Source organism: Megalops cyprinoides, chromosome 23 (assembly GCF_013368585.1).
Source record: "Megalops cyprinoides isolate fMegCyp1 chromosome 23, fMegCyp1.pri, whole genome shotgun sequence".
NCBI classification, from domain to species: domain Eukaryota; kingdom Metazoa; phylum Chordata; class Actinopteri; order Elopiformes; family Megalopidae; genus Megalops; species Megalops cyprinoides.
Window position 1 is genome coordinate 12851251 of NC_050605.1, and position 21666 is coordinate 12872916.

The 21666-nt window shown below is 37.6% G+C and overlaps 2 protein-coding genes and 1 pseudogene across 5 annotated transcripts; all 3 read left to right on the forward strand.

Annotated features, from left to right (window-relative positions):
* Positions 1-648: 648 nt before the first annotated feature.
* On the forward strand, positions 649-3366 carry LOC118770299 (annotated as a pseudogene).
* Positions 3367-11581: 8215 nt separating this feature from the next.
* LOC118770249 (troponin I, slow skeletal muscle-like) lies at positions 11582-16403 on the forward strand. The gene is made up of 8 exons (XM_036517805.1): positions 11582-11626; positions 12811-12842; positions 12960-12963; positions 13632-13673; positions 13895-14026; positions 14217-14306; positions 15115-15288; positions 15748-16403. Exons 2-8 carry the CDS (start codon positions 12832-12834, stop codon positions 15832-15834), a joined length of 540 nt encoding a protein of 179 aa, XP_036373698.1. The 5' UTR covers positions 11582-11626; positions 12811-12831; the 3' UTR covers positions 15835-16403.
* Positions 16404-18331: 1928 nt separating this feature from the next.
* Positions 18332-20607, forward strand: LOC118770413 (bisphosphoglycerate mutase-like). 4 transcript variants are annotated; one of them, XM_036518061.1, is made up of 4 exons: positions 18354-18382; positions 18487-18523; positions 19024-19636; positions 20351-20607. In XM_036518061.1, the coding sequence occupies exons 3-4, from the start codon at positions 19036-19038 to the stop codon at positions 20527-20529; spliced, it is 780 nt and encodes a 259-aa protein (XP_036373954.1). In that variant the 5' UTR covers positions 18354-18382; positions 18487-18523; positions 19024-19035; the 3' UTR covers positions 20530-20607. The 4 variants fall into 4 exon arrangements, with proteins under 4 accessions (XP_036373955.1, XP_036373953.1, XP_036373954.1 ...); XM_036518062.1 differs by lacking the exon at positions 18487-18523 and having other exon boundaries at positions 18332-18386; XM_036518060.1 differs by lacking the exon at positions 18487-18523 and having other exon boundaries at positions 18338-18382.
* Positions 20608-21666: the final 1059 nt, after the last annotated feature.

Sequence of the window (21666 nt, forward strand, 5' to 3'; positions counted from 1 at the left end):
TGTCTTATATTATTTATCTGTTGTGCACAGTAAGTCTGGACAGACATTCAGGCAATGCTTGGAATGCACTGGAATATTTTGCTCGGTCACCTTCATTTTACAGCAGAATCCCTACCACAATGACCCAATAACCCATAAAATTGAACTGCTGTTCAGCTGTGCTTGGACACCTCTATTATACGCATAATGGAAGAAACCATGGTCAATCACTTTAATTTCAAGGCCAAGGTGTTCAGGTCTTGTCCTCTGAATATTTCTGTGAGTGCCTGTAATGGTGCTGTCTATTCAATACTGTTCAGCAGAGGGGGAAAAGAGTAATACACAGAGAGAACGGTCACCCTCCTAATACTTAAGCTCTGTATTGTGTCACAGGCACACTGTACAAACCCCTCACCCCTTCCACCTTTATCCTCTGTATTAACTGTATCGATGTAATTGATTTTTTTTTTTGGAGCAAACAAAGGTATTATAACACTGTCTTCTACTTCGGTGAATTACAATACTAATTTTGGTTATCAAAATCATGTGGCTTGCTAAATATGTATTAGACATGCCTCAGGGCATGAATATATTGCATTACAAAATAGTTCTGAGAGCTCTCAACAAATGTTTTTGGCTCTCCTTCAGGGCACACAAACTGGGGCAGCTATGTCTGAGGGGTAAGTGAGCTTTCAAATCAACTGTCGACAAAAATGTTAAATGCTGAACACGTAAAGTTTATGACAATCTTCTTTTTTTATTTCTTTTTTTATTTCCAATGACATACGTTGAAACAGACCGGTAAGTCACTTTATGTTGATTTGTGAAAAGATGTAATCGCATGTGTGTTGTGAATACTCAATACTCAGTATGTTCTTAAAGTCTAACACTTTCAAAATATGTAGACCTGCTCATATGATTTTTGTATTTCTGTCATGTATTGCCTGCAGCTTGTTCCTCATTCATATACAAATCCCAGCATGCCATGGTAATATTCCCTCATCACCTCTGTCCTGACTGAAAATCACAGCCACTCTAAATCATGGGTGAATATAGTTATGTCCCTAAACAAGTACCACAATAGCTCAAACAGTCTGTTACTCTCCCTTAAAGCATACCCCTACTAACATGCCTTAAGTATTTTAGAAGTATGGGAGAGTGGAACTTTTGGTAGGCCTGTAGGAACAGATAAGCTAAACGTGCATCTTTGTTGTTAACTGCTACTCTCTCTTTCAGAAAAAGACAAAGTACTCTGCAACACGCAGACTGCTGTTAAAGGTACCGTTTCCATCTTTTCTGCCAATAAAAGAGCTGTTTTATTGGAACATTATTCTTACATACTTGGCAGCTCACTGTTACAGCAGACATCTCATCAGACCAAAAATGCAGTTGTCTAAAAATGCAATAGGGTCTATTGCCAACCGCCCATCTCCATCTCATGATTGCTCTAATTTCTTTGTAATTTATTGTGAAGGTTTTGTGTTAAATCTTGTTTCAATTTCATAAGAAAAAAAAAGCTTCATGCTGAAAAAAGCCTGAGGTCCTTCACCTCTCCCCTAAGTTCTGTGCATCCACCCACTACAAGTACAGGTAAACTTTAGGTGGTGGGTTTCCCGTATATGTTCCCTGTTTTATCACAGACCAAATTACTGAAGAAAGCAGCAACCATGCTGGTGGCCGAGAAGGAGGAGAAGAAGCATGAGAGGGAGAACACCCTGAATGAGAGAGTTCCCCCTCTTCAGCTGTCAGGACTCTCTGTGCAGGAGCTCCAGGTTTGTGATACACTATACATATACTATCATTATTGCACTTAAATTATCTACATAATGTCTTTCAAACTTAACCATACTGTAGATACAGAAAATGTATTCCAAAATGGCCAGTGATTGGTTTATCATGAGAGAATGACATTAGCATTCAACAAACATTACAGAATGCAATGAGCTTTCCCTGAAATCCTGTATCATGCAGTAAGCTGTGTGTTTTTGTTTGATGGGATAAGTTTTAAGTATCGGCCATTTTGCACTTTTTTTTTGGCAAATCCATTGTTCAAACACACGTCAGTCCTTGCTGACTTGCACATTCCATTGCTGCAGCCCTATTAGAAATACTCAAAAGACTCGTATGCAATCAGGTACTGCTTTTTAAGCTCAGTACCGGAATGATCTATTGCCTGTCTGCATACCTTTTTTTCTGAACAGGAGCTTTGTAAAGAATTGCACCGTAAGATTGATGTTGTGGACGAAGCGCGGTACGATCTTGAAGTAAAAGTGACCAAGAATGAGAAGGAGGTATTCAGTATTATTCAAAATGGGATTTAATCAATTAATTGTTGTACTTGTGTTATTTGTGGATATGTAATAACAGGAAACAGCCTATATTAACTGGATTTTATATTTATATAAAATTAAATAATGTGTATTTATTATATATAATTTATATATATTTATATATCGAAACATATTGTGTATATAATTAAAATTAATTTATATTAATTTTATATATACACTTTTTCCTTTTTCTTTTTTTTCTTGGGGGGGGGGGGGGGGGGGGGGTAGTTCTGAATAAATCCATTTTCTCTGACTACAGTTAGATTTAGAATTCATGTCATCAATCTGATTTTAGTTACAAATCATATTACTCATAGAATCCTCCTATTCCAACCAGATTGGAGACCTGAGTGGTGCTGTATGTTTATTTAGTCATGCATAGATATAGAATAAATGATCTCACCAAGTTAAACCTTTCCTCTATTAAAAGCTTAAAACAAATATGTTAGTATATTATAGCCTAATATATATAGGCTCTAATAAGATAAGACATTTTTTAGGACTTTTATATTGAGGGTGTTTAATGTAACACTGATTTTGGATGTGTACATTTATATTGCTTCAGATTCAGAATCTGAATCAAAAGATCTTTGAGCTGAAGGGTAAGATGAAGCGGCCCAACCTGAAGAGAGTTAAAGTCTCTGCTGACGCCATGCTGGGGGCTCTGGACTCCAAACTCAAGAAGTCCAATGACTTCAAGGTCAACCTCAAGACCGTCAAGAAAGAAGAGGAGAGGGTAAGGCTGAGATGAGCCGTGTGTTCCTGGGTGATGTCTGTCTGGATCACACAAAATTGCATGGTAATTACAATACCACGTTAATTAATGCTTTTGAGGCATGGCAATGTCTGGGACATCAAATACAATAACTGAGTAGGCACAATGATGTTCAAGCTGTGTCATTGAGTCAATACTGAGGTGGTCTAGTCTGCTCAGTCACTGAACACAATTCAAAACTTCTTCGTTCCACAGAAGGAGGAGGTGACTGACTGGCGTAAGAATGTGGAGGCCATGTCTGGCATGGAGGGCAGGAAGAAACTGTTCGATGCTGCCCAGTAAGAGGTAATAGTGATCAGTCAGCTATGAGAGTGTGGACAGCAGGACATTAATATCTGATTTGGTGGTCAATGCACCTCAGAAAGAGAAGCTTCAGTGTATCAAAACCTGCTGAATTTGAGGGAGGGAAGTCTTTACTTTAAAGACTCCATTACGGTCCAAAGCATTTTGCTAAGAGATTATTCATACAGAGATTTTGCATAGTTAGAATCATAAGAGGAACAGGAAAAAATCTGAAAAAATCTGGAAAAGAGATTTGTGGAGATTAACTGTTTTAAGATTAATCTCATGCATTTTCATGTATTTTCTTTTAATGAATTGAACTTCTCCTATTTAGTTGATTCAAACCTTTAGTGCCAATTACACTGTTACACTGAATACAGCGCAAAAGATTCTGCTAAATACTGCACAAAATATTTAATATACAGTACATCACGTGCTGCTTCCTCAGGTTTTTGGTCTAGATTAAATTGCCTGTCAGCATATTGTGTATCTTTGATGAAGTCATTTCATCAATACTTTCATCAATACCACCTCCATTTATGGAACTAAATGATACGTCTATGAATTAAATATGAATGAATTGATATTTTGTGGTGAATCACACATACTCTTTCAGTTTAGTTGACTTCCTTGTCGCTCAGTGTTCACCTCAATCATTTCAAATGAAACACCAGTGGTTTGAGCAGATTGACGTGACCACAACCGAAAATAACAAGCTGGCCAAACTTAGCTGCATATTAAATTATATTAAATCATGGTAAGAACTTTCAGTGAGATTCTTGCTCTCTAGGCTCAGTTATCTAAAAGTCTCCCTTTTTTCACAAGTCCTGTTTCAATTTTTTTTTTTTTTTTGTTTTTAGCATATTTGTCTTTTTCCCCACATTGACAGCATTCAGAAATTGTAAAATCACACTTATTCTTGCTTTACTCTTTGCCACACATGGGCAGGAGTGAAGCGGTGTCAGGTTTAGGTTTGATTCACCAAATCCTAATCAACCTCTTTTTCAAGCCAGAAAGAATGCAAGACTAAGGACTGCCACAATCATGCCCACAGACGGTTTTGTCTGAATTCAGAGTTGACTTGGAAGTACAGAAGGTCATGCATGTGCATAGCCAATATCAGAAAACAATTCACCTCGCAGCTGTGTAATTTTGAAAACCAGTTCAGAGGATGACAATACATATATAGCATAGGCACTGGAAATAGCAAACATTACTATTGAAATAAAGATGTTGTAGTGTCAAAGTGGAGACACAGTAACCTGGTTCACCTGTAGCTTACTTTGAAAATCTTTTGAGCTGGAAAGGTTGCCTTTGAATAGTTGTGTCATGCATCTTGGTAACAGGGCATACTGACAAAACACATTAAATATTCTCTTTCAGGTTCTAGATTAAATGTGGGCTGTAAAGATATCACTGCTGGAGGAGACACCGTAATAAGGAGTATGGCACTTTTTACTCAAGATGTGTGTTCAATTAAATGTATGGCTACATAAATGCATTGGTACATTTTTTACAAATCACTGAATGTGTTATTCTGGCTGAAGAGTGTGTTATTTTACGGAGAAAGACTTTTAAATGTTTTTTGGTTCTTAAGGGATCTTCAGGCCATGTCTTTTTTATTCCACCCTAAACATACTTTACAAGTGACACTAGCTAAAACAAAGCTTTACATATGACCTGTTGCTGTATAGTCATTAGGGCATGTATTTTCAACGAAACATTATTACAAATGATAGAATAAACTGATGTTAGTTCATGGCATAACATTATAAATGTCATAAGATTACCTACCATCTCCATAAATCCTGAAGTCATATATAATGATATGGCATTTTTTGGTGTCCTGTACTTAAATGGTGTTTTTGAACAAATGGTATCACTCATGGAAATAAATACCTCTGATCAATAAACATCCATTGCTTTTCGTATGATCTTCAACAGGTGAATATTGTCTCTGTTTTTAAAGTGTACTGACTTGGTGTGCATTGGAAAGTATCTGAATGGTCAACAATATAGACGGAAAGTCTCCAATTTCAGCTTTATAGGCTTACATCACTGGAACTTTGCCTTTACTTCACCTTACAATCAGTGTGCCATATGCCATGCAATAATATATACTTTTATATTACATCATACATGCATCTGTATTGCATGTTTATAGCATTTGTATTTTACTCAGCATTTTATTTCTGTTTGATATCTGAGTCATGTGACTCAGTCATTTCTATATTTTTATTAATATAGGTCTTTGCCTATTGAGCACTACATTTAAGCAGTTGTTTAAACACTTGCTTTTATTTGTAAGTGAAGGTCGAGGACAAATGTGAATTGAATCAAGGGATTAATATTCTTCAGAATTCATTTTTCTTTGCTCTTTTATGTAAAACCATTTCAATGAAATTGGAGACAGGTGCCATTCATTACTCTAGACATATGCATTGTAAGCCATTTTTATGACTTTTTTACTTGTGTTCAAAGTGTAAAGGGGACAGTGGTCATTCTAACTGACCTCGCTCTAACCTGGTCTGACCATGTAAAGGTAAGGAATGAGACAGAGCAAGAGGCCGAGGACTGGGAGACAGCAATGGAGAGGAACATGTATATGTTGGCGTTTTGATGCTATTCACTAAATGCAAGTGGCAAGAGTGTCATAGACAGGAGCCTATTTTAGTGAGCCATTCACATGAGGCTAAGAAACCATAAATTAGAGCCAGTTTGCCTTATCACCTTCACTGCTTCACACTGCTCAGCCTCCAAGTTGTTTTACATCACAAAAGGTATTTTTTCCTTTTTTTCCCTCAAAATATTACTTTGATAATATTGTACATTATTTTTGATGATATTATTTTGAGATGGTCACATACTTCTTTACTTTGTTTTAGCAGTCAACAATCAACATTGACATGTGTATATAAATGGGGTGAAGATTAAAGAATACAGTCAAAAAGTATTCTTAATGATATATTTTATTAATATACTGTATATTTTCATCAAGGTAATAGAAATGGAGTATAATATGACCCAAAGCTATATGTTAAATGCTGACTTTATGAATGTTGAATGACTGCAGAATCATTTGATATTTCAATATTCTGTTCTGCACTCAAGATCTAGAGTTGCATAAAAAAGCTCTGCATTCAGTTGTAATTTTAGACAGGGAGGTTAATAGTATCAATTCATTGTCTGTTGCTATTATACAAGATATTTTTCCTCATGAATATTGATTTTTCATTTTTTATGCTAATTAACAAGGATTTTAATAATGATACAGATAACATTTTCATAATCTCAGGAAGAGATATTTGAAAAGTTAAACATTTGGTCTCATCCCTAGCTGACATGCTAATTTCATCATTCAAATACAAAATTAAATAAGATGAAACTGTGAAATAAAAACTGTAAGTAAATGCAAATGTATTGAATCTTCTTTCAGGAACAGCATCTGCATCCATATGCCACATCATGATCGTTATAGATGTTTGAACTTTTATCGGCTGTAACTTATAAAATTTATGACGTGTAGCAAAACATGATTTGCTGATATGTATTGCCTTGCAGGTTTTCAGTTGATATCTGTCTCACTAAACCACCAGGGGAGTATTTTGTAAACAACTGAGAATACCCAAGAAGGAATGTCCTGGATAAGGACTGAAAGTTGTTCCCATGGACAAACAACATATTTTAAGCTCTCAAGGGAAACTGTATCTACAGCTAGGCTTATGTCTTTTTGTGATAAGAAAACTTTGCAGTGAAATAAATAGTGCTGTTGCAAGTAAGCAATTTCCATTCTCTGAACACTTCATTATTCACTGCCCACTCCTTTATCAGAGAGCACCCCTGACTCATGTTGACATATCCCACGACTAACACCAATGTATCAAATCTACCTGGGAATGAAGCCCTGGTGTCCCAATCCACCAGCACAACGAGATTACCCCATTGCTCAAAAGCCGGGCCACTTAGTGAGAGTGGGATGTACCTCTACCAAGCTCTTCCTTACCACTTTGCACTACCTTTCTGCAGTGGCCACTACAGGATGGTATATTCACATCAGATCTTTGGCTGTCTTTCAGGGAACATAAACAAGCACAGCCATGTCTGAGGCGTAAGTAAATTGTCTGTACTGTATATTTTCCTGTAAAAAATAATATCTGATAATGATTTTCAAAGGATTAGTGTGTTAAAACTTGTATTTCTTTCCCAATCATCCAATTTTTGAAATAGGCCAGTGAGTCAATTTCTATTTAAGTAAAATGTGCTTTTTTGGTGCAAACAAAGAATAAAGTTTTTTTTTTTTTTGTTCTGAAGCTGTTTAATTATTTAGGGTATTAATGTACAAAAATTTGGGTATTAATGTATAAAAAGTTAATTATTCTTTTCTCATGACAACTCTTTTTTTATTTCACTCCTATTCTTTAATTGTAGATTCATTGAAGTTTGCTTGAAAATGTGTTAATTGCTCTCACTGTCCTCTTACAAATAGTAATATTCAACATATCATGCTTATGGGAACTGTTTTGAAAATTTCATAAATTACTAGAGTGGCAAAAGTCTGAACTACTTACGCCCACATACGCATGCATGACAACATTAGTTGCCAGTGTTAGTGATGAATTGTGCTGCAATTGTAAAGCAAAATATATTATATATAATGTAATTCTGATAAATGTGGGGTAATTGCAGAGGCCCCCATGTGTCTACTGTTAATGGAATGTATCACTGGTTTACTTGTTTAAACTGAGGTTGGTAATGTTGGTAAAACGGTTCAATGGAATTTACAGAGACAGAAAATGTACAAATGTGCCCAGTTGGGATAACCTGTTCATTTCTCTCCCTGTCAGAGAAAGATCACAGCATCTCGCAGGCTCTTTTTAAAGGTATGTTTCCACTCATTCCAGCACCACAAAATGATATTTATGGAGGGCAGGAAGAAGCTGTTTGATGCTGCCCAGTAACAACATATTAATGTTTTGTCCTTCATAGTTAGTTTGATAAAAAGTTCAGGTGAATGGACAAGCTATACCAGCCCTTGATTCAGTATACAAACTCTGTGTGTTTAATTATATTGTCAACCCCAATATGTTTTTAACAAGCAACAAGAATTATTCATATAATTTCAATGATTCTTTATTCAACAAAAACAATAAAGCAAGGTCTTCAGGTTTTCACCTGCTGTGCACGCTATATTATAATAACTCAAAACTGATCAGCAAAGCCCATTTAAAGATGGAATTAAATAGCCTTGCTTTGTATCTACTGTTTTCATGTCCTGTTGCATCAACAGACTGAGATTAAGAAAGTAGGAGCGAAGTAGGCAGCCTCTGTCCAAATAAAAATTTCTCAGGCTGCATTACCATAGATTCATTTGTCTGTTTATTGCTGTATATAAGGAAAGACTTAAGGGTTCGCAATATCACACACATTTGGCACAGCCTTCTGCTGGAACTATTATGGGAGGCACTATGGTTACTGGGGAGCAAATTTTGTGTTGCACAAAAAAAAAAAAAACTGGACGCCACCTATAGGTCATTTATAGGAGTGATTCAAAGACAGCTTTCAAGTACTTTAATTATTTATGTATTTATTTTGTATGCACTGTGTTGATATGAGTCAAAACAATCCCATCCTTTTCAGATTCCTGATGGATATTTAAACCTTGAATGATTCAAATGGAAGGGACAGACCTCAGTGTCGCAGAAGGAAGAAGGAACTTGATGTGCTTAAATCTTCTTGGTAACAACAATATCTTACACCAATGTAACTAAGTTTTTGTACTCAAGACATGAAAATAACCAAACCAGGTATTATAAAGACAGAATATTATACAATATTTCCATAAAGATTTAACTTTTTTATTTAAAATGGAAAATGTATTACACAAAACTATTTCAGCATAGATTATTGCTAATTTTCTCTGGCTGAAAGGATAAATAAATATCACTCAAATAAATATTTCTGATTAATGCAAAACTTGCACAATTCAATACTGACTACCTAAAAACATATTTTGTTTTTGTAAATGTCATAAAATAATGAACCTTTTCTTCCAAATGTCAAAATATTAAATTAATTCATTCTAATGGAAATATTGCAGCATACTCCATTGTTAGTCACAAACTAGCTTCATTTTCCATTTGGACTGCCTAACACTTAATTAATTAGCTATATAAAATAGTTAATTAGTTTACCATGGTTTACTGGATGATTAGCATTTTTTTTTTCATTTTTTGGCATAGAGTTTCAAATTAAATGATATTAGAAGAATTATTTCCAAGCGTGAACAGCTTATGGGGTCAGTAATGACAAAATGATAACTGTAGGTTGAGGGCTACAAATGGTTTGACAGACACAGGCATATAATCATTGTAATCAAAATTTGATCCTTGTGGAATTTAAATGTGTTCCCCAATTCTGTTTCTAGCAGTATGTTGTAGCTCGCTGTTGGACTGCCACTGAGCTGTGCATTGTCAGGAGTTAGTTATTTAATGGCACTAAAGAATTCAAGGACTCAGGAGCTGGGAGTTGGGGTCATTGGTCATTTCTTTTTCAGTCATCCATGGCTCTGCTCATTCACATTGTGTATGCATTCCTCTGTAAGTGCATTACACTACAACCACTTGTAAGTAGGACATATTTTCAGTGCCTGCCTGGAAATATTGGGGATCTATTTTGGACATCCCATTTGATTTTTTTGAGACAGAATTCCATTTAGAGTTAAGAAGCATGCCTATTTTTAACTGACCAAACTAATGTGTGAGCAGAGCATTTGTTATCTGATTATCAAGACTTAAAACATGAGATGTGATACAGGGCTCTTGATACCACCATTGAGGAGAGCCAGGCTCCAACAACAGTGTACTCGCTGTTCCCACACAATGGACTCTGGGCAGATTGGTTTACACTGCATCAAAGCGCACTTCCACCTGTCCCTGTTACTTTATCTCATGCAGATAAATCATGCGGAAGATCTCATCCAATTTGTTCCTAGTCCCAGGTTGTAAACTGCAATGCATTTGGGCATTATCAAGTATAGACACCTTTTATGTGATTTATTTTTATTCACACTCATTAATATAAAAATACACTGGAGTGTTTGGTTACAGAATACTGCAGGCGCCTGTGGTTGACTTCAGAATTAAATCATATGGCCAGCACTTGTTTGCTTGCATTGCTCTCTGTTGGAGTCTCAGCACTGCCAAACAGAGTTATGAATATCTCCTCTATATCTCTGGTCATTTTTTTCATGGTCAAATTAGAGGAGGCTCTCCAATATTCAATAATCAGGCACCCTGCTTCCCGTACCACCATGATTTCATATGTATTTAGGGCATGCAGACTGGACCGGAGTCAAGCTGCTTAATGATGCCAGCCACTCAGTTTGCCAGAGTTTCCTTTTGCCAAGCTCACTGCATCACAAGTGGGTTTACATCCATACAAAAATAAGTTCCATGGATCTGGGCGCCTTTTCCATGTGACCTAATAGTAGCATGGTACATCTGGCTGTTTGCGTCATACAGAGCTCCAGGCAGCAGCAACAGCCACCAGCCTTCATCCCTCCACTGTGTCGCTCTTCCTACACATTGCCAGCTGGTGGATGTTGAGTGTGTTTGCTCCTCGCTTGGGTTCATCCCGGTCTGCTGTTTGCGCTCAGTGGAATTATCCTCAGCCACTTGTCCTTTGCAAAAACAAGTTCTTTATTCCTAATTTCCTTGGCATCAGTCTGGCTGACTTCACAGTAATCGCTGCTGTATTACGAAGCCAAACCAATGGTTGGGAGTTGAAGTACAAAGACCAAACAGGAGCAATGATTTCAACACTCACATGCTGGCGTAGCATTGTCCTTCGCACTATTTGCAACTGTTCTTGATTCTGGAGCTGTGGAGCCCGTCTTGGGGGTCCGCCAATTTTGCTTCGTCTGTTGTGTTGCTCGCCGCCCCTTCTCCTTCCTCCACTGCATCCTTGGTCCAATATGATTGGACAGCCCCCGGTCTGGGGCTGCCAAAGGGAGGCGTCAAAATCACCATTAAATAGCCTAATGTTCAAGCCAAATAAAGGTGTTTTATTACAAGACATTCCTGACCGATTAGTGTTTGGATGCTGTGTACTACAGTACCATAGAGAGAGTGCCACAGATAGGGGTCTATTTTCGTGAGTCATTAACTTGAGGGACAGAAACTATAAATCTGAATGATTTTTCCCCCTCTCTACCCTCTTTGCCACACAGTGTTCACCCTGCTGGCCTTTCTGCACCAAACAGGTATGTTCTAATAAATAATATGTCTTGGTAAAATGTGTGTAAGGTCAGTTATACCAGTTGACATTAATACGGAATGTCTCATGGCAAAAGAATCAAGCAGAACTGAGATGTATTGTTTCTGGGCAACATCACAAGTTGCTTACCAAGGACAGAGTCTTATCAAGGGCAACCAAAAGGTACAGGAAATACATTTAAAGTACACATTTTATTGTAGTTTTGAATACATTTTTAGAAAGGAAATACGATTGGATAGTGTATTCGCAGCCAATTGAATGTCAGCCAGACTTTCGATTTCTTGGGCAGTGTATTTGCTTGTTTATTATCCCAGCACAGGTAACAGCTCTGTACAAGTAAATTATTAATTAATTGAATCAGACAAATAAACGTTTTTCATTCTACTTCTGATGTGACATAATAAATGTCTTGATATATTGAGTTACAGCTAACAGTGAATTAGAACTCAGCAAGACTTTTTTTTCATTTTGTGTATAAATGAAGATGTCAGATAGATGTAGTGAAAACACTGCGGAAAACATGGAACACATCATCACATGTAAAACAGAATAAAAAAACAGCACGTATTAAAATAATTTCAATTCACTATTCAAAAAGATTCGTAAAACTCTTATGCACTTCATTGCGACCCCCAATACATGAGTAATATATGAGCAGGTCTTGAGTTAATTCATGTGATGGACTGAGAGAATGTGTGTGCGTGAGTATTTTCAGTTTTTTTCATTTTCAGTTACTATAGAGCAACCACCTGTCACCCTCTGTGCTCCTAGCCATGACCAGTAGGGTGCGCTGTTAAAAAATCAGCTTGCATTCATTTTGGGAACATTACCATCAGAGACAAATGGCCCAGAGATATGACACACCAGCAACAGGGAGGGGCTTGTAACCAGAAAGTTCAAGCTTTGGTCTGAGGCAGAAGCTTGATGCTTCATCTGATCTATATATTCAATGCATTATATGTGCTTGTGTCCATGCATTTTAAAACTGTATTACATATAACAAAGAAATGCAAGGTATGTAAGTTGCTATGGATAAGGTGTCTGCACGGCAAATTAATCAGTAATAACTGATGACAGATGTTTTGTCTTTTCAAGTATATTAGACAAGTATGCATACATTGTATATTCTTAGTACTGATGCTCAAAAGAAATATTCTTGTTCTCTTTCAGGGCGCACATCCATACTCAGCAATGTCTGGCGCGTATGTATTTTTACCATAATGTATGCTTTTTACTCTATAAATGGAATTTTTACTTTCTTATGTCTATATGTACATTTTCATTGTGATTTTTTTTTCTTTCATGAAATGATGCAATAGACCGGTAAGATGGTTTCTATTTTGGAAATGAATGCACGTTGTCAACACTCTCAATTTCCCTTGACTAAAATACTAAAACATAATAAAAATCTATTTGAATTGAGACAGCAGTGCATGTTGGCAGCTTGAATCATCCCTTGCATATTCCAGTCCTGAAAAAATGTCCTTGTCTCCCATTATCAGCAATGTTCTGCTTAAGGTTTGGCTCCATAAATAAAATTTAATATTAGCATAACATAAAATTTAACAGATCATTAATTAATTTTAGCTGTAAGACCTCTTTCTGAATCTCACTAAAGAACATCCCAAAGAATAGTTTTTGAGCCTTGTGATTGATTGCACTGCCTATAGTGATACATTTAATTTGATACCTCATCAGTTTAAGAGATTTCCATGCATGTCGTATTTGAGTGGTTACCTTTACAGTTCTGTATGCCTTTGTGAGAGTATAATGGGAATATTTTCTTTTCTGACTACATCATGTAGGCAATTCCTGCATATGAACAATTATGTTAATTATTTTATAATACTGTAACTGGTGAATAAGTGTTAATTGCAAAGGAGAAGTAAGGGGACGGAGATGGGCTAAACAATTATAAGAGACAACAGCGGGAACTTTGACTAACTGCACATCTCTGTAATTAATAAATATATTCATTCTCTCTTTTCCAGAGGAGGTCAAAGATCTCTGCATCTCGGAAGCTTGGTTTAAAGGCGAGTCATCACTTGAGGGCAGAGGTTTTTACACACAGAGAAACATGTTGACTCCCTACATTGCATCCTCTGTACTACATTGCAGTAGTAGTCCTGCTTGTAGTAGCAGTTGTAGTATTGTGTCATACAATACTTACATGGTTCTATGGCCTGTGTTGGACTTCTGGGAATTCTAAGTAAACAGCATTGCTTCATAAATCGCTCACCCTGTCGTCACACAGATCAGGCTGTTGACGTCAGCCGCAACAATGCTGGAGAATGAGAAGGAGGAGAAGAGGCTTGAGCGAGAGAACACCCTGAATGAGAGAGTCCCCCCTCTTCAGCTGTCAGGACTGTCCATGCAGCAGCTCCAGGTATGCGATACACCAATAGGCGCATCATGCGCTGTCTGAGCAGAATCTTGTTTTTAACCCTGTTCTCAAAAGAGAATGATGAGTGAACTTTACATCCTTTCCCTAAAAAATAGAAAATATCCACACGGACTGTAGATATTGCCAGACTTTCATCGGTATGCTGTGACCTTGTCTGTCTTTCTCTCCCAAGGAAATTTGTAAGGAACTGCACTGTAAAATTGATGTTGTCGATGAAGAACGATACGACATTGCAGCTAAAGTGGCCAAAAATGAGAAAGAGGTACTCAGTGCTGTTTCTAATAAATTGTTCTATTTAAATGATATTTTATTCCAGTTTGACATAAAAAAATACTATATTTTTTTCCTCATCATATTCAGAATAAACACAAGACCATTATCCCATGGGCTATATTCACAGAAATGTTTTCTGTCTCTGTCAGTGTCCACCATTCCCTAAACATTTGAAATCATCTTCCATGCCATCCTGTCATCTCTACTCTTCCTACTTTTAGTCTTTGAAATTGTTCAGATTTAAAATCTGATTCATCAGGAAAGTAGACAAAGCAGACAGAATTATAACTGGTTTTAAACATAAAACAGGGAGCTATTGCAAAAAACAAAGTTGCACGTACATTGCACATACGTCTTCTGCACAAATTTAAAGTTAAACTTGTCTCTTGGTGAACATGTCATTTTAATTCATTTGAGATGTTTCTACTTTCGATGTAGCAACAGTTTATTCTCTCCTGTGATTATTCATATGACTGTTTTAATGTTTTGGCACCAGTGAGAGAAACATTAATGGAGATACATTCCCTGGGTACCAAATTCTAGATACATGGGAAACATGCAAAGTGATTTCTTACTGGCTTGTGTTTTCAAACAAATAAGACACATGTGAACTTAAAACATTGACACATGAAATGAGAATACCACAAGGAACTATAGCTATAGCAACAGGACATCATATGAGAATAAAATCCATGCAGCAACAGCTATTCTGTAACGGGATCGCTAACCAAGTTAACTTTGACACTGAGGGGCCTCGACGCTCCACTTACACCACTTATGAATACATGCTCTGACAGATTCAGGAAATGAATCAGAAGATCTTTGAGCTGAAGAGTAAGTTGAAGCGACCCAACCTGAAGAGAGTAAGAATCTCCGCCGAGGCCATGCTGAGCGTCCTACTGGGCTCCAGACACAAGGAGTCCTTTGACTTCAAGGCCAATCTCAAGACTGTCAAAAAGGAGGAGGAGAAGGTAAGGCTGATCTTATCACTGTTACTCCAGTAAGTTTTCACTGTTGTCTAAAAATGTGCAGTGATGTCAGTAAATCAGTTTACTCCGCATGTCAATCACTGGGATGTCAAAAACGCTAGTGAATATTTCTGTGGTTAATCAGTATCCCAATCAATTGATGCAAAGAGTTGGGAGTGATTCAACTCAAATGCAAAGAAGTTTGGCCAAAACACTTGATATGTTTTTTTGTCCAAATGTTAGTAGTATATTATTAATAACTTATTTATTATTATTTTGTAGGATTGATAGCAAAATGTTTTCATTTCTCCTTAAATGTGTTCAGGGCAAACTGCTTTGCAGCTGAGTTGAATCCCACCATGTAGTGAGAATGATTGGGATGCCTCTGAAGTATACTATTGTACTGAACTCATCCAGCCTGCTCCCTTGCTGAATATGGTTCTAACCTTCTCTTTACCCCAGAAGGAAGAGGTGACCGATTGGCGCAAGAATGTGGAGGCCATGTCTGGCATGGAAGGCAGGAAGAAGCTATTTGATGCTACCCAGTAAGAGGTTCAGATTGTTAAAAATGGAATTTAAACTTCCTGTTTAGCACAAGTCAAGGCATAGACAGAGGCAGGTAAATTATCAAATGGTAATCAATCCTTTATTTTACAGCTGCAACACAGTCCACTTCTTCATGGATAATCCCTATTATGACAGCAGTGCACATATAGTACATGTACCTGAGAGATTAGACACTGCCTTCTCTTAAAAATATACTGTAGTAAATACTTCTGTTTAAAGAAGCTATTGCCTTCTCTTTATCTTTACAATCAGAATTATGCCAGATTTTTGAGAAATCATACTGTGCACTCAAAATTATAAAATGACCATGATGCTGGTTTGGATTACATGTAGTTCACCCCTTGGAAAACAGTCCCACCATTATACTGAAGAGTTCATTCATGGGCCGAAAGGTGAGATACTCATTCAGACAAAGAAATGCATAACAACATTCATTGGCCAACAATGGCCAATGATAATCACTCAAAGTAAACTGATCCCAATAAAATTTCATTGGATCATAGCAATGTGCTACCCCTAAATTCTTTATGATAAGAGTTTGATTCCAGTATTCTTCCAGCATGAATATTTCATATGTTGTTCAAGTTTCATTTTGAAAAATCTTTCTTGTGTTAAGTTGTCCATACTTGTGTTTGAAGAGATTAAACATCTGTTTTCAGAATCTAGATAGAGTATTGGGCCAAGATAAGTAAGATTTGCTGGTGGAGACAAACCAAAGAGGTCTGTGGAATCCTTCACTCCAGAGAATGAAACAGACTTTGTTTAAGTGAACTTTTCAATATGTTAGTATCTTTTGTTCAAATCTTTGCCATGTTTTGCTATGACTGCATATTGTTCAGATCATGAGAGAAAATATTAGACTATAAAGCATTGATTTTTCTAAAAATAACATTTTTCAAAAGTAACAAAAATAAGAATTGTAATATGTAGGAAAGGCTAGATGAAACTCCATGTCAGAAGTTATTAGTATTGGTATAAACACTAGGCATAGGTGTTGTGTGTGTGTATGTGTGTGTGGAATGATTAGAACTACAAATGTATTCCTTATGAAGAAAGCATAATGTGCAAGAATAGCATGTAGTTATTTGTCACACTTCTCAATTAAATATATTATTTATGGACATTCAGTGCATTGCCTTGTTTGATGCAGTGTGCAGTTCTGCTTTTCAACTGATGGTGGCGATGTTAGTCATGAGTTAAGACAATGCATGCTTTCAGCCCTTCAGGAATGTGATGTAATGTTCTGAAAATGGTAGACTTCAGGCTCAATTTATATTTCTCCAAAGAAACTGTGATGACGATTGAAACACAAACAAGGTGAAACAACTTCTGTGATCTGTTCTTACTCCAGTAAACCTTTTCCATTCCCTTCTCTCAAATAAAATCAATGAATGTAAATATAACATCAAGACAATTGTATTTCCTTTAAATTTCTCTTGGATTTTTGGAGATATAAGGGGGACATATTCTTTAAAACAAAAAATCTTTGCAGAAATTTCTTTTTACTGGAACATTTAATCATAATGGAATCTGTTTCTCACAAAAATTGAAGCAACCACCTAATCCATCCATGAACTACAGAGTGCAGCCATGCAGAAAGCATTCAGTTACGACATTCATTCATTCATTCTGATTCATCTTAGGCAATCTGGTGATTTCCGCACAATATCAGTTGGGGATGGGGAGACACATCATAGATTTAAAAGGTATTGCAAATATTTACATGCCCTGAGATGAGATGAGATGAGATGAGAACAGGGGGGTCTAAATCTGTAAGCCATTTACAGTACATCCAAAGAAACGTGTCCTTTTGAAGAAGGTGTGATCTCCACACTAACTGCAACATCATCAAAAGGTAGGTTGTACATTTTTAATGCAACTCTGTAAAACACTAGTACCGACTTAATGCAGTGACATCACAACTATTCAATAGGTTACTTATTCTCATTTTTATGTAAATAGCCTATATGTTTGTTTGTTTATGGCCTATTTCTGTAGATCCAGTTTGTCTGAAAGTATCATTATAAAACATGCAGCGCGTTCGATTCACTGAAGGCAATCATTTGATTCAAATTATAACGAGTGCGTCAGAAAATATAAATTGAAGTATTTTACATGGATTTGGTGTTCAAATGCATATAATCACACAGGACTTCCAGTTTTACTTAGGACCAATGTGCTCCAGGCAGATGTTGAACGTATAAATCCTGATCTAGGGGGCCAGTTCCGCTTCATGATTCGAGTGTGGTAGGGGAGTTTAGTCCTAGATGAACACCATCGCGGTACTTCTGCCTCGAACTGCCATAGTTATCTGTCTGGGTTGTATTGCCATTGCCCGCAGCGTCCTTTTTTCTCGGGACGTTTGTTCCGCAGTAACCGGATGAGATACCGCCTCTATGCGAGATTTCGACCCTGGATTGGTGGACTTTCGGTGTCAATTAACCCAGGGACGAATACCGGTAGCATTACCAGTTTCCATCAACAACAAACTCTGTGGGGCGGACCAGGGTCGAACGCGGAACTCGTTGGAGTGAGTGAGCATCGCAGTAGTTGATTTCATTTCATTGTATTTGTTTGCTAGCTATTCGTTTATACAGAAAACGTCATTTTTACACACGATTGTCTGTTTTCTAGCACTGTGAGTTCCGTGCAGGCCGAAGAGTTCGCACCTGTAGGTACCTTAACAAGCAAGCAAGCTAACGTTAACATGCCTGATCTGACGTGTTAAGCATCCAGATACAGCATCATTGTAATGCATCATTGTAACGACATAGCTAGCTACTGGCAAAGCCGGTTATGTAACTTCTTTCATATCACTACATAGCTAGTAATAACCGTTAAAAGTGGCGATATGGCACTATTAGCAATAGCTTTGTAGCTAGCCACGAAGCTCATGTAAACCGTATTTTTAAAGGACGGTGAAATATGGAAATGCCGCTTGCTTTCTCGTATGATCGATGAAGCCTGCCTAGATTTAACTAGTCAATTCAACTGGCCAGCCCTTTTGTAGAACTAAGCAACGCTAGCTAGCCATCCAGGTATTGCTATCTGATTAGCTCGGTTAGCATGCAAATACAATAGTTAAAATAGCAGATTTTATGCAGTTGTTTATTCTTTCTTTCGTGTGACGTACTGTGTTGGAACAGTTATGTCTTGTCACTGTCTTTGCAGCGAGTCCCTGTGATGGCCAAGTACAGACTGCTTTTGTTAAGGCATGGGGAGGGGGCGTGGAACATAGAGAACCGCTTCTGCAGCTGGGTGGACCAGAAACTGAGCGAGGACGGGGTGAAGGAGGCCCGCGACTGTGGGACGCTTCTTAAGGCTCAGGGCTACGAGCTCGACCTGGTTTTTGCCTCCCTGCTGAGCCGCTCCATTCACACCGCATGGCTGGTGCTGGAGGCCATGGGACAGGAATGGGTGCCCATTGCTAAGTCGTGGAGGCTGAACGAGCGGCATTATGGGGCCCTGATCGGGCTCAACAGGGCCGAGATGGCACTCAACCACGGCGAGGAACAGGTGAAACTGTGGAGGAGGAGCTATGACCTCACTCCCCCTCCTATCGACGAGTTCCACCCCTACTTCTTTGAAATATACAATGACCGAAGGTACAGTACCTGTGATGTCCCGAAAGAAGACCTTCCTCGGTCGGAGAGTCTGAAGGATGTCCTGGATAGGTTACTTCCCTACTGGGACAATGTCATCGTGCCAGAGATTAAGAAAGGCCGGACCATTCTTATTTCAGCCCATGGGAACAGCTGTAGGGCTCTGCTGAAGCACATTGAAGGTACTGTGAAGTGCCACAAAATAAGGTGTCCTTCAGATTATTTGTGTGGTCATATTAACCTTCTTGGTTGCATATACATTTGTCCCATAGCACCTGTTTTGTATAATTATCCTATATTGAATGTATTTACATTTGAAATCTGCTCATGAAAATAAAACATTTTACATTACTGCTTATTCCATGATGGGACTCATTTTTGTCTCTCCATCAAGGACACAATTTTTTTGGTTCATAAAAGTGCATCTATAGCCTCATCAGTAAAGGCCAACAGACAGTACACTGGGCTGCTGGTATGAAGTGTTGTGTGACCTTCGATCACAGCACAGTTGTCTAGTGCAGGTATAGTGCCTGCTAAGACTTACTGCCACTAACATTGCATCCTATTTATTTACTCAAGAGGAGGTGTAAGTAACAGGCTCGCTCATGTGGTCACAAAGACCCTATTTAATATGGGTCTTTAACATGCAGGAATTAACACACAAGAAATCATTTGTGTCTATTGGGACAGATGCCTGGTGAGTTAGTAAATTTATACCAACAGACTGTAATTACCGGTACACAAAAGGTTGTGATAATTTATCCTTCGCTTGCCTTTGCTTGTTTGAAATAAAGCGTCTGGGCTCTGGTTCAAAGTGTTTTGATATGCTGAGGAACTTTGTTTTCCATTTCCTCAGTATCAGCCACTGAGCTCTGTTGTGCTCTTGTTTTCCACAGGAATCTCAGACGCAGATATCGTTGGCGTAACTTTACCTACCGGGATCCCCATTCTGCTGGAGCTGGATGAAGACCTGCGGCCGGTGAAGCCCCGGGAGCTCCTGGGAGATCAGGCAAAGATTCAGGCAGCTATCAAGAAAGTGGAAGACCAGGGAAAGGCAAAACAAGTGGCCAAATAAGGGGCATGGAGGAGAAGAGAGCGGCTTGCGTCAAGCGATATTCCTGTGGTTTCAGGTATGATATGTAGGTAGTTATCCCTGTGGCGCTCCCTCTGAATGTACTTACTAGTTTTTTTTTTCTTTTGTTTAGTTTCTGCAGTGTTCTAAAAGCATTCGGAATTAATAAAATAATCACAAAGAAACAAGGAGTAAGCTGATAGTGTAATGTTTTGCTGTATGTGTTGGGAAGACTGTGGCAATAAGTTGTGGCATTAACATGGAGTTTGGAGTTACACATTGCCTTCTTGCACAAGTTTATTTTAATAGTATGGTCATTGTTCTTTAAGTTGTTAGTGTTTTCCCTTTGGGTCCTTGAAAATCATGCAAAACACAATGAATACAGGACAGCCTGTCAAATACATGCTCAGCTCTGAGAGATGACTGAAACGGGGGTGAAGCTGAGCTGTTTCCATGCTAGTTACATTCTGTGAATTACATTCATGAAAAATTTCTTCCTCTACATTCCTTTACAACTGAGGCGGTCTTTGTGCTTTTGAGTATGAAACATGTACTATGCTTTGAAAGAAAAAAAAACAACAAAATACCTGAGGTCCTTGTTCATCTCTTATTGGTTCTAGTGCATTTGGAGATGAAAGCACAATGCCAAAGGTGCTTTCAGCCAACTTTGTACCTTGATTTTATTTTTATGCAGATAGACCATTACTCACAAGTAAATTGACTATTTTTACTCAAAATAATGACTTGACAAATGGAATAACAGCTCATTTCTTGATGTAAATAAAGTAGAAAAGGTTTCTTCCACACTGAAGTATAATACCATATTTATTTAGTGTGCACTTTTTAAATAGGTTATTTATAATGCAATTAATATAACACAGTATTCAGTTTTGATTAACTGAGTCTTTGAATGCTCTTGGTCGACTAGATGCCATTATACATTGGTGCCGACCATAAAAATTATACATTTAAAAATGATGGTATGATTATTTGTAGTAGTTGTATGGTTGCAATCAAAGCATAGAGCTGATTGCCCTTTACTTTGTGCTTTGATTGGCCATTTTGGGCTTTGATTAAATTGCCCCCTAAATTTGTGTTAAAGTGTCACCAAGATTGTACAGAAATTGTTTAGAATAATTG

What these genes read in the sequence shown, in the direction of transcription:
- LOC118770249 (XM_036517805.1), top strand. An exon ending in CTCGGAAGCTTGGTTTAAAG is followed by an intron (nt 13,674 to 13,894) that starts GCGAGTCATCAC and finishes GTCGTCACACAG; the next exon opens with ATCAGGCTGTTGACGTCAGC. An exon ending in TCAAAAAGGAGGAGGAGAAG is followed by an intron (nt 15,289 to 15,747) that starts GTAAGGCTGATC and finishes TCTTTACCCCAG; the next exon opens with AAGGAAGAGGTGACCGATTG.
- LOC118770413 (XM_036518062.1), top strand. Translation starts at nt 19,036, where the DNA reads ATGGCCAAGTACAGACTGCTTTTGTTAAGGCATGGGGAGGGGGCGTGG. An exon ending in TCTGCTGAAGCACATTGAAG is followed by an intron (nt 19,637 to 20,350) that starts GTACTGTGAAGT and finishes TGTTTTCCACAG; the next exon opens with GAATCTCAGACGCAGATATC.